The sequence below is a fragment of the Notolepis coatsorum genome (assembly GCF_963971535.1).
Source record: "Notolepis coatsorum genome assembly, chromosome: 2".
NCBI classification, from domain to species: Eukaryota; Metazoa; Chordata; class Actinopteri; order Aulopiformes; family Paralepididae; genus Notolepis; species Notolepis coatsorum.
Genome location: NC_140166.1, coordinates 106,697,861 through 106,711,770, shown reverse-complemented (window position 1 = coordinate 106,711,770; position 13,910 = coordinate 106,697,861). Strand labels below are relative to the sequence as shown.

The 13,910-nt window shown below is 41.7% G+C and overlaps 1 protein-coding gene and 1 long non-coding RNA gene across 2 annotated transcripts in view; both read left to right on the top strand.

Annotated features, from left to right (window-relative positions):
* Nucleotides 1-13,910, top strand: part of LOC311223481 (proline-serine-threonine phosphatase-interacting protein 1-like) — an 80,445-nt gene that overhangs the window by 20,373 nt on the left and 46,162 nt on the right. The window contains exon 7 of the mRNA XM_084308267.1: nt 10,173-10,268. Coding sequence (XP_084164393.1) covers nt 10,173-10,268 — 96 coding nt within the window. The remainder of the gene's footprint in view (nt 1-10,172; nt 10,269-13,910) is intronic.
* On the top strand, nt 7,391-8,436 carry LOC311224243. Its single transcript, XR_014619425.1, has 4 exons — nt 7,391-7,532; nt 7,648-7,766; nt 7,886-8,098; nt 8,204-8,436. It is a non-coding gene; the product is annotated as an uncharacterized lncRNA (long non-coding RNA).

Below are 13,910 nucleotides of genomic sequence, written 5' to 3'. Positions count from 1 at the left end.
CCAGACTAAAACATTGCTACTAAAACATCCCTACTAAAACATTGCTACTAAAACGTCTGGACTAAAACATTGCTACTAAAACATCCCTACTAAAACGTCCAGACTAAAACATCCCTACTAAAACATCCCTACTAAAACGTCCAGACTAAAACATTGCTACTAAAACATCCATACTAAAACGTCCAGACTAAAACATCCCTACTAAAACATCCATAGTAAAACGTCCAGACTAAAACATCCCTACTAAAACATCCAGACTAAAACATCCCTACTAAAACATCCATACTAAAATGTCCAGAATAAAACATCCCTACTAAAACATCCATACTAAAACGTCCAGACTAAAACATCCCTACTAAAACATCCATACTAAAAACGTCCAGACTAAAACATTGCTACTAAAACATCCCTACTAAAACGTCCAGATTAAAACATCCCTACTAAAACATTGCTGCTAAAACGTCCAGACTAAAACATCCCTACTAAAACATCCATACTAAAACGTCCAGACTAAAACATCGCTACTAAAACATCCATACTAAAACGTCCAGACTAAAACATCCCTACTAAAACATCCATACTAAAACGTCCAGACTAAAACATTGCTACTAAAACATCCCTACTAAAACGTCCAGACTAAAACATTCCTACTAAAACATCCCTACTAAAACATCCCTACTAAAACATTGCTACTAAAACATCCCTACTAAAACGTCCAGACTAAAACATCCCTACTAAAACATCCCTACTAAAACATCCCTACTAAAACATTGCTACTAAAACATCCCTACTAAAACATTGCTACTAAAACATCCCTACTAAAACGTCCAGACTAAAACATTGCTACTAAAACATCCCTACTAAAACATCGCTACTAAAACGTCTGGACTAAAACATTGCTACTAAAACATCCCTACTAAAACGTCCAGACTAAAACATCCCTACTAAATCATCCCTACTAAAACGTCCAGACTAAAACATTGCTACTAAAACATCCAGACTAAAACATCCCTACTAAAACATCCATACTAAAACGTCCAGACTAAAACATCCCTACTAAAACATCCATACTAAAATGTCCAGACTAAAACATCCCTACTAAAACGTCCAGACTAAAACATTGCTACTAAAACATCCCTACTAAAACGTCCAGACTAAAACATCCCTACTAAAACATTGCTACTAAAACGTCCAGACTAAAACATCCCTACTAAAACATAAAACGTCCAGACTAAAACATCCCTACTAAAACATCCATACTAAAACGTCCAGACTAAAACATCCCTACTAAAACATCCCTACTAAAATGTCCAGACTAAAACATTGCTACTAAAACATCCCTACTAAAACGTCCAGACTAAAACATTGCTACTAAAACATCCCTACTAAAACATCCCTACTAAAACATTGCTACTAAAACATCCCTACTAAAACGTCCAGACTAAAACATCCCTACTAAAACATCCCTACTAAAACATCCCTACTAAAACATTGCTACTAAAACATCCCTACTAAAACATTGCTACTAAAACATCCCTACTAAAACGTCCAGACTAAAACATTGCTACTAAAACATCCCTACTAAAACATCGCTACTAAAACGTCTGGACTAAAACATTGCTACTAAAACATCCCTACTAAAACGTCCAGACTAAAACATCCCTACTAAAACATCCCTACTAAAACGTCCAGACTAAAACAAATGCTACTAAAACATCCAGACTAAAACATCCCTACTAAAACATCCATACTAAAACGTCCAGACTAAAACATCCCTACTAAAACATCCATACTAAAACGTCCAGACTAAAACATCCCTACTAAAACATCCATACTAAAACGTCCAGACTAAAACATTGCTACTAAAACATCCCTACTAAAACGTCCAGACTAAAACATCCCTACTAAAACATTGCTACTAAAACATCCCTACTAAAACGTCCAGACTAATACATCCCTACTAAAACATTGCTACTAAAACATCCCTACTAAAACGTCCAGACTAAAACATCCCTACTAAAACATCCCTACTAAAACATCCCTACTAAAACATCCCTACTAAAACATTGCTACTAAAACATCCCTACTAAAACATTGCTACTAAAACATCCCTACTAAAACGTCCAGACTAAAACATTGCTACTAAAACATCCCTACTAAAACATCCAGACTAAAACATCCCTACTAAAACATTGCTACTAAAACATCCCTACTAAAACGTCCAGACTAAAACATCCCTACTAAAACATCCCTACTAAAACATCCCTACTAAAACGTCCAGACTAAAACATCCCTACTAAAACATCCATACTAAAACATCCAGACTAAAACATCCCTACTAAAACATCCATACTAAAACGTCCAGACTAAAACATTGCTACTAAAACATTGCTACTAAAACGTCCAGACTAAAACATCCCTACTAAAACATCCATACTAAAACGTCCAGACTAAAACATCGCTACTAAAACATCCATACTAAAACGTCCAGACTAAAACATCCCTACTAAAACATCCATACTAAAACGTCCAGACTAAAACATTGCTACTAAAACATCCCTACTAAAACATCCCTACTAAAACATTGCTACTAAAACATCCCTACTAAAACATCCCTACTAAAACATTGCTACTAAAACATCCCTACTAAAACATTGCTACTAAAACATCCCTACTAAAACGTCCAGACTAAAACATTGCTACTAAAACATCCCTACTAAAACATCGCTACTAAAACGTCTGGACTAAAACATTGCTACTAAAACATCCCTACTAAAACGTCCAGACTAAAACATCCCTACTAAATCATCCCTACTAAAACGTCCAGACTAAAACATTGCTACTAAAACATCCAGACTAAAACATCCCTACTAAAACATCCATACTAAAACGTCCAGACTAAAACATCCCTACTAAAACATCCATACTAAAACGTCCAGACTAAAACATCCCTACTAAAACATCCATACTAAAACGTCCAGACTAAAACATTGCTACTAAAACATCCCTACTAAAACGTCCAGACTAAAACATCCCTACTAAAACATTGCTACTAAAACGTCCAGACTAAAACATCCCTACTAAAACATCCATACTAAAACGTCCAGACTAAAACATCCCTACTAAAACATAAAACGTCCAGACTAAAACATTGCTACTAAAACGTCCAGACTAAAACATCCCTACTAAAACATTGCTACTAAAACATCCCTACTAAAACATCCATACTAAAACGTCCAGACTAAAACATCCCTACTAAAACATCCCTACTAAAACGTCCAGACTAAAACATTGCTACTAAAACATCCCTACTAAAACATCCCTACTAAAACATCCCTACTAAAACATCCCTACTAAAACGTCCAGACTAAAACATCCCTACTAAAACATCCCTACTAAAACATCCCTACTAAAACATTGCTACTAAAACATCCCTACTAAAACGTCCAGACTAAAACATTGCTACTAAAACATCCCTAATAAAACGTCCAGACTAAAACATCCCTACTAAAATGTCCAGACTAAAACATCCCTACTAAAACATCCCTACTAAAACATTGCTACTAAAACATCCATACTAAAACATCCCTACTAAAACATTGCTACTAAAACATCCTTAATAAAACGTCCAGACTAAAACATTGCTACTAAAACATCCCTACTAAAACGTCCCTACTATACATCCCAATTAAAACACCCCTCCAAAAACGTCCCCACTAAAACGTCCAGACTAAAACATTGCTACTAAAACATCCAGACTAAAACATCCCTACTAAAACATCCCAACTAAAACATCCCAACTAAAACATCAGGATAAATGCCCACACGAAAACATCCCAACTAAAACATCCCTACTAAATGCCCATACTAAAACGTCCCGACTAAAACATCCCCACTAAATGCCCATACTAAAACGTCCTGACTAAAACATCCCCACTAAATGCCCATACTGAAACGTCCTGACTAAAACATCCCCACTAAATGCCCATACTGAAACGTCCTGACTAAAACATCCCCACTAAATGCCCATACTGAAACGTCCCGACTAAAACATCCCCACTAAATGCCCATACTGAAACGTCCTGACTAAAACATCCCCACTAAATGCCCATACTGAAACGTCCTGACTAAAACATCCCCACTAAATGCCCATACTAAAACGTCCTGACTAAAACATCCTGACCTGTGAGTGACCACAATTTGCCAGTTGTAGCCCACAGCGGCAATGGAGTAAAAATAGTATGTCAAAGTTACTTCAGGGACAATCAAAGACATTGGATTGAATGATGCTTCCTTTGGGTGTAGAGGGACAGGGTGGAGATGGAGACCTGCCAGAGACCTGCACAACAAATATTTGGCTGCCTGACATGTCAGACGTGTCAGACACAAACTAGCTCTCGGCCAACAGCACTGTCCCAAGTGCCTTATAACAGCAACCAAATGTACTGACCTTTGTTAGAAAAAAGAGTGGCAAGAACTTTGAATTTCATGTATAAATAAATAGTATCACAAATAACCAAATATTAAGCTTGTCTCAACATTTGTGAGCTACGCAGTGATGTATTTATCTTTTAAGTAGGCTCAAAAAATAGAATAGTATTTATTCAATATGTTAAGAAAATATCGAATGAGTGTAGGCTAAGTAGGCCTACCGGCAGTTTGTTTATATTTGACAGTGGAATGTTATTCAACCCACATAGGAGAGTGACAGAAAATTACATTGCTTCTGTTTTATTTTATTATTGTATTAGGATCTGTGAAGCCCCATTGATAACTTTATCATCTTTGATAACATTAGCTGCAATGCTAACGTTTGGTAGCTAACATTTGAAAACATTAGCTCTAATGTTTGTAGCTTATGTTAGTGCTGGCCCTAAAACTGAATGTTAGACGCTTTCCACTCTGGGACCAGGATGATGTAAAATATGTGGAAGGACAGTGACTCGCCGTGACCAAACCCGATTTGATCCGCAAAGGGGGAGGTGCTCTGAAATGAAGAAAATGTCTTGCTGTTTAGAAAATCCTAAAAATCGATATCTTGATTTTTTTTACATATTTGAATTGTCATTGATGTGTTCCCTTATTTGCCCTTAGTTGCAAACTTAAATACAACTTGTAAATGAGGTAATTATTGTTATAATAGTTCCACAAATTTTCTTCCAAGTGAGGAGAAAAAACTACACGCGCGGGCTGTGGGGCCTGTCCACAGGGGTTAAGTACTGTACTTAATAGGTGTTAACACACAGACGTCATTAGCTTTAGAATAACACACTATTAATACACTATCTTAATGTTATAAGTTCAGATGATTTATAAGCAACGTAACGCAGTGTCTAAAAAAAAGATTAAAAAAAAGAGGCCTTTACGGCCTTTATAAAACGTGTGTTTTAACTTAATTAAAAACCATTAAAACACAGTTCGAATTTTATGAGCGAACGAATTTCGGTAGGGTGCATTTTTTCCAACCTAATGGCTAAAAGTAAATTAATTTAATACGGAAACGGAGTGATAAAAAATGGCTTTTTCATCGGCTTTTTCATTATTGTGGGGGCCCTGATGTAAACTGCGCTGCGGCGCGATGAGGGCGCGTTAACCCTTTCACTGCCACACTACAGAAGCTTAGTAATGCTTCGCCTCAACTCCGTTTCTGGTAGAACTAGTGAGCGAATCTTTAATATTTTTTTTTGATTCATATTCAGAGGTAATTCGTCGAGATATTTATAATTGGTATTTAGCCAAAATAAATATTAGAAATATGGTGAAAAAAACTATTTATCCGTTTTTTTATCCGTCACTACCACACTACAGAAGGTTAACCTTTCACTACCACACTACAGAAGGTTAACCTAGTTGTTGTGTCTTTCACTACCACACTACATGTATTTACATCTAAATGCTTATTGGTCAGGCGGTGACGTCATTAAGTTGATGCCATTGATCGGTGAGTATTAAACAGAGAGCAGGGCAGTGCATGTTTGCCAGTCACCATGGAACCCAGTCAGCAACCCACAGCGAGGGCACTTGCCGAGGCATTAAACCGGTTTGCTCACTTCGGAGCACACTGTGTTGAAGACGAACGCGCTTTAGGAACATTCATCACGGATTTCTTTCCGCAGAAGAAAAATCCAAAAAGAAACTCAGATTCTGGTTCAGAAGAAGAAGACAGTTGTGACGAGTTAGAGGCAGATGATGATGATGGTGACAACACTATTGAAGACGAGGCAGAGCCAGAAAATGATGGTGATGGTGGTGATGGTGACAAAACTAACGGATTTGAAGACGAGGCAGAGCCAGAATCTGATGATGGTGACAACACACCTAACGGATTTGGAGACAAGGTAGAACACGTAATGTGCGTTGTGGAAGTTGAATCTGACGAGAACCACGAACGCCAAATGGAAAGACTTTTGCGATTTACTTGTAAATGCGTCCAGGTTGATAAAGAAAATGACATTCTTAATCGGCGGTCATGTATCACAAAATTGGACCGTGATGAAGTTTACACAAGGCGTTTTGAGATAGCGGCTCTCGAAGAGGATCATAAAGACTTGATTATTATGGCGCAGCTCCAGGCTTTTGGTCGAAAGTCAGAATGGACTATCGGAAATAAATCGTTTTCCAAAAAAAGACAACGTGCTTACACAAACTATTTCTTCGGGGCGATACAAATCTGCCGTGAAGCTTTCCTCTTCATCCACGGGTAAGTTATTATTATTGTCTATTTAAAACTAATATAGTACATCATGCCTATTTTTTTTTAAATGATAATAAAATCTTGAAACTTGATTAGTCTTGTTTATTATCAGGGTCCCCCATTTTATTAAAACTAATTATAGTACATTATAGTAGAGTATAGTAGCATAGTATAGTATAAAGTACCGGTACTTGACAGGTACCGGTACTTGTGATGATGATGATGATTGATGATGATGATCTAACTATCTCTCTCTGTCTCCACAATCATGTAGACTGGGTGTGGTACAGACAGGTACCGGTACTTGTGATGATGATGATGATTGATGATGATGATCTAACTATCTCTCTCTGTCTCCACAATCATGTAGACTGGGTGTGGTACAGACAGGTACCGGTACTTGTGATGATGATGATTGATGATGATGATGATCTAACTTCTCTGTCTCTGTCTCCACAATCATGTAGACTGGGTGTGGTACAGACAGGTACCGGTACTTGTGATGATGATGATCTAACTATCTCTCTCTCTGTCTCCCCCCCCCCCCCCTCTTCTCTCCCAAGAATAGGTAAGGATCGCTTGATTGCAATAAGCAAACACATGTCAGAAAATGGCATGTGTCTTCGCACAAAAAAGCGATCACCACACAACAACAAGCATTGCATAAAATATGAAGATATCGAAAAAGTAGTTCAATTTGTGTTGAATTATGCAGAAGATCATGCTGTTCACCTCCCTGGACGCCAGGCACACCAAAAGAACTTTACCGGTCAGCTGTTACCATCTTGCGTCACGAAGGCATCTGTGTGGCGTTTATATACCAAGGCAATGCCAGTTGGTAGGTGTAAGCAAATCTTTGTCAAAGAAATAGGTCAAATAGGTCTTTGTCAAATAAAAACAAAGCTTGAAAATGAATGACATTGTGCTAACATGTGTTCTTATTAATCTTTCAGACCAGCGAGCAGTGGGCCTGTCCACATTTAAGTCCCTCTGGAGGCAATTACTGAGTCATATCAGAGCAATCAAACCAATGTCTGATCTTTGCTGGGTGTGTCAGAAGAACAATTATCTGGTTAGTGAACATCACAGTGTTATGAACTTTGAACTGCAACTTCTGTATGAAAAGTGTTATACAAATACAGTTTATTATTATTAATATTAATCATCATTTACTTAACTTTTTTTTTTCAGATTTTCAAAAGTGCCAATCTGCCAGAGGCTGAGAAGTCTGCAAAGCTGAAGCAGCAGGAACAACATCTGGCGCATGTAACCTCAGAGCGGGCTGCCTACAAGGGCATGCTTAAAGCCGCCAAGGAGATCGGTGATGGTCTTTCTCTGGGTGGTCATGTGCCACCGGCAAGCAAGCCCTTGACAATGCATTACAGTTTCGACTACGCTCAAAAGGTGACTACATACCAAGCCCTCTTTCACAACATCATGTTATAATTGTTATAACTACTGCATTGCTCCCTTTTTTTTCTTTCTAAAATCCTTATTCATTTATTGCAGGTGCACTACCCATCAGACCCCCTTCAACCAGGGCCCATGTACTTCTTGGCTCCACGCAAGTGCAGCATATTCGGTGTTTGCTGTGAGGCGATTCCACGGCAAGTCAACTATTTGGTGGATGAGGGGATGGAGTCCAGCAAAGGTAGCAACGCCGTCATAAGCTACCTGCACCACTTCTTCAAAGACCATGGTCTTGGGGAGACAGATGTTGACCTTCACTGTGACAACTGCAGTGGCCAAAACAAGAACAAGTACATGTTGTGGTACTTAGCGTGGCGAGCGCTACATGGTCTTCACCATCGTGTCAATCTCCACCTGCTGATTGTAGGCCACACAAAGTTTTCCCCGGACAGTTTCTTTGGGCTTCTCAAGCAGCGTTTCAGAAAGACCAAGGTGAACACTCTTGATGAGATTGCAGCAGTCGTAAGGGACAGCTCAGTGGCTGGAATCAACATACCACAGCTAGTGGGAAAGGAAGATGGCACTGTAATCGTGCAGTCCTACAACTGGCAGGAACATCTGGGGCCTTACTTCAAGCCACTGCCACAGATCAAGCAGTACCAGCACTTTAGGTGGGTGTGGTCACTGTGTGTTGTGTATTTACTGTAATTAATTATTCACACTTTAGTGCAAAGAATGTCATTGGTAAATGATACAAATGCATTGATATTGTTATGTGCCCTGTACTAACGTTTCACTTTATTATTGCAGCTTTGATTCCAAGGAACCTGGTGTGGTTGTGGCAAAGATGTCTATTGATGGCGCTGAAACCAGATTCCAGCTGCTCCGTGACGTCCGTGTCCTGCCGCCTATAGATGGACTTCCTGTGCTGCCACCACCGGGACTGGACTCTGCAAGACAACACTATCTGTTCCACAAGATCAGAGAGTTCTGTGATGAGGAAGCCCAGGACGTAACATGCCCGGCACCACCAGCCAAAATATCCAGCGGCGGTTCAAAAAGACCACGGTGATCATCTGGAGAGGCCATCAGAACATTGAACATTGACTTTAGCATGTCTATTTTTATCTCGTGTTATTTTAAATGCTAATAAAATCTTGAAACTTGATTTTGTCTCTTGTTTATTATCAGGGTCCCTTTCACTACCACACTACAGAAGGTTAACCCTTTCACTACCACACTACAGAAGGTTAACCTTTCACTACCACACTACAGAAGGTTAACCTTTCACTACCACACTACAGAAGGTTAACCCTTTCACTACCACACTACAGAAGGTTAACCTTTCACTACCAGACTACAGAAGGTTAACCTAGTTGTTGTGTCTTTCACTACCACACTACATGTATTTACATCTAAATGCTTCTGGAGAGGCCATCAGAACATTGAACATTGACTTTAGCATGTCTATTTTTATCTCGTGTTATTTTAAATGCTAATAAAATCTTGAAACTTGATTTTGTCTCTTGTTTATTATCAGGGTCCCTTTCACTACCACACTACCACTACCAGTCACCAGACTCATTTTAATAACAAAGAGCCTCAGACTGGAAAGCTGCCAGGTGTTAATTGCCCTAGAGAGAGGGGGGCCATGGATTACAATGACTTCTGGGTAGTGTTGTAGTTGTTTCACTATTGTCACTGAATAGCCTGCTCGTCTCTTGAAGGCTATTATCTCTGAATACGTTTTGTGATAATCACCATGAATCATAGGAAGTAGCTTGCAAAGTATCCCACCAAAATGTTCAAGTGATGGCTTATTTTGAAGGTATGAATCTGTACTTTCATAATATGTAAAAAAAAAAAAAATGAAGATCCCTCAACATGACCCTGAAGTCCATACCTGGGCACTATTTGCCGTATGTACCTCGCTGGCGCTGCCATCTTTTCAATGAGCTGATAACCAATCCACTTCCATGTATTTCAAAACACGAAAACTATGGCTGAAAAACAATCGCAGTCAGGTAATCACGTTGACAGTAACTAATCTTAGCCTACACCCCTCCAGTCTAAGAAGACCTACAAGCAGAGGAGTAGAGAAGCAGATGAGGCGGAGCTGGAGGCAGAGAGGACCACCACCACTACATCCAAACACTCAGAGAAGGTATGCCAGAGACCTTTCAAAGGGTTTTACTAATACATTTTGAATATAGTGGGTAACACTTAACAATAGCCATATTCACTCTGTATTAAGCCCACATCAATCTGGTTTTAGAGCAAAACATAGCACAATCTCAGGCACTACTTTAATTGTGAATGATTTAGAATAGACTTTTAATTGTCCTTGCACACAAAGTATACAACGGAATTTCACGGGAGCCCCCACATGACCGTAGTACAACCATACATGTAACATATAACATAACACTGTACATACATATAACATAAATATTTTAAAGTGCATGATGAGCGGTAAACATAATAGTTATCAAGTCCAGGTAAGGTGCATGGTGCACGTGAGGGGGCAGTCAATGAGAGTATAGCAGTCTGTATGCTTGGGGGAAAAAGCTGTTCATAAATCTTGAGCTCTTAGCATTTATGGACCGGTATCTCCTCCCTGAGGGAAGGAGCTGAAAAAGGTGATGTGCTGGGTGAGACTGGTCCTTGATGATACACTTGGAGCGGTGGAGGCAGCGGGAGGTGAAAACGGAGGTGATGTTTGGTAGAGGAGTCCCGACGATCCTGCCTGCCGCCTTCACCACCCTCTGTAGAGCCTCTCCACAAGTACACCAGGGGTTTCCCTCCTAAATTTGAAAGAAAAACCTTCTCCTGATTGTGGAGAAAATACTCAGTTTCAGTGACTTAAAATGTAGTTTGTGTGTGTGTTATCAAGAACTTTCGCAGACCACCTCATATGCAAGCAGTAAAAACAAATAAACATCAAACGTATAAAGAGGTAGTGATAAAATGCAGATATTTTAATAGTTCATTATGGACACTCAAAAGTAAATTGTACTCATTACCGCATACACTCAAACTCCTCTGACCTCATCTGGTCTTTCCAAAGACCAGAGATGGGACGGGCACTCGCGCAAGCATACACACACACACACACACACACACACACACACACACACACACACACACACACACACACACACACACACACACACACACACACACACACACACACACACACACACACACACACACACACACACACACACACACACACACACACACACACACACACACACACACACACACACACACACACACACACACACACACACACACACACACACACACATATTTAAGCTTATAGCAGACTTAATGATGTTATAATATTTTAGCTAATGAAGTTAAATCAACTATCCAGTTTGTTTGTATAGTGTAACGTTTGGCTACTAGAGAGAGAGAGAGAGAGAGAGAGAGAGAGAGAGAGAGAGAGAGAGAGAGAGAGAGAGAGAGAGAGAACAGGGCAAGTACATAACAAAGCAGAGGGGATAGGGAGCAGGGGCGTAATTAACGGGGGGGACACGGGGAGGTGTCCCCTGCACATTTTCAGAAGGTAGTTATTATCCCCTGCACTTTTTTACCGTCCAAAACAATGTTACACGATAATAAACGGATAATAAACGGAGACGTGACGCGGCACTAGGACCACACGGAAAACGACTGCTATAGTTCCCTCTCTCTATTGTTATGCAAAGACAAGTAGCCAGGTGGGTACTTGGTGAGGGACAAGTCGCATTTTTGTGTGCACACGTCCAGTACCCACTTGGCTACTTGTCTTTGCATAACAATAGCTTGTCTGTATTATCAAGAAGTCGGTAGGATCAAGAAAGGGTTGATGAGGGCGGTTAGGTGGCCGAGCGGAGATTGCGTTCGTCACCAACCCCGGAGCTGTGAGCTGGATTCGCCTGTTCGAATCCAGCTCACAGCTCCGGGGTTGTCACCAGCTTGGCTGGCCGTCTGCACTAATACAATTGGCTGTATTAGAGGGTGGGAGAAGCTGGCGGGGTGGGTCCGGGTCGTTGTAAACAGCGACTCCTACAGTTCGGTCGGGGCGCCTGCTAAGCGCGGATAGGACTCGAGGGGGATAGTGTGGTCCTCCCACACGCTACGCCCTCTCGATGAGAATCCGCGCTGCCAGGTGAAAAGAAGCGGTGATTGGCTGGACGTGTGTCGGAGGAAGCACGTGGTAGCCTCCACTCTCCCAGATGATCTGACTGTGGGGGGTAAGTGCGCAGCGACCAGGAAGGGACTGGGAATTGGCATACGACTAACATTGAGATGGGAGAAAATCGGAGGAAAATGGAGGGGGGAAAAACCAAAAAAAAAAAAAAAAAGGGTTGATGCCTTTGATATGAGAAAACTCTGTGAGGAATTCATCTCTGCTCATGATCGGAGACAACATGTGTTTGGAAGCATTGGATGAGTTTAAATGTCAAAATGTCACTTTAAATAATGGAAAAGTCACTTTAAAGGAATGAGGTGTATACAAAGTCACTTTAAGGAAATAACGATAGGTTATGTAGATAACCTAGTTATATTAGTATTGGCTGAGCGTCCCGCTCTGAGCCTTATGAGATACCCCTTATCTCCTATGATACCTACTGTATCTCCCACGAACAACTACATGCACCCCACCTGTATGGGGCCCCGCCCCCATGGTGGCACCGCCCATATAACCGTGACTCTGGTCACCAAAACACCCTTCCTCGCCAAATCCCGTCCCAGGAAAAGATCCCTCAAGAGGGAACTCAGGGCCGCGCAGAGCGGGACGCTCAGCCAATACTAATATAACTAGGTTATCTACATAACCTATCGTTATATATCGTATTGGCCATCGCATCCCGCTCTGAGCCTTATGAGATACGGGGAAGAGCGGACGCGAGGCCCGACAGATGTACCCCCTGAGGACCCGTAAGCCCACATCAAGGGGTGCGGGGAGCCCTGTCACCCCATCCTTCCTAATGAAGGGGGGGCGCAGTCAACTCCACCTGAATGCGAACAAGAGGGAACTAGAACCCCTTGAACACACCGTACAGGCGGAACCACGTGTGACTCAACACACTGTGGCCCATACCCATACACTCCTGCTACCCGACCAAAGGACGGGAAGCAGGAAAGGCCACAGACCCCAGAACCGCCTGGGAGACAGAACCCCCGGTCATGTCCATGAGGTAAAACCTTACAAAGGGGCCCGGGGAGGACCATGAAGCCGCAGCACAGATGTCCTCCACCGAGGCCCCACCCAGGAGAGCGGCAGAGGCAGCCACCCCACGAGTGGAGTGCGCCCTGATGCCCCCAGGGGGATTCCGCCCAGCCAACGTGTAGCAGAGGGTAATACCCTCGCACAACCAATGGGACAGGCGCTGCTTCGACAGTGCCTTACCAACACGAGCCCCACCGTAACAGACAAAAAGCTGGTCGGTAACCCTGAAGTCCTGAGTACGGCTGAGGTAAATCCCCAAAGCACGGACTGGACATGACAGGTGAAGGCCCGCATCTAACTCACTAGTGTGAGGAGGAGGACGAAAAGCCTGAACCACAATATCCCGGGAGCGGAAGGAACTCTGGATATTCTTAGGCACGAAAGCAGGATTAGGTCGCAGAGTGGCACCGCAATCGGTCCGAAAAGACAGGCACTCTGGACGTACCGAGAGAGCACAGAGCTCACCTACGCGTTTAGCGGAAGTGACAGCCAGTAGGAACGCGGTCTTGAAGGACAGCTGTCCCAAAGGCGCCTGCTCGAGAGGCTCAAACGGGGCCAAGGACAACTGACCAAGGACCAACTGAA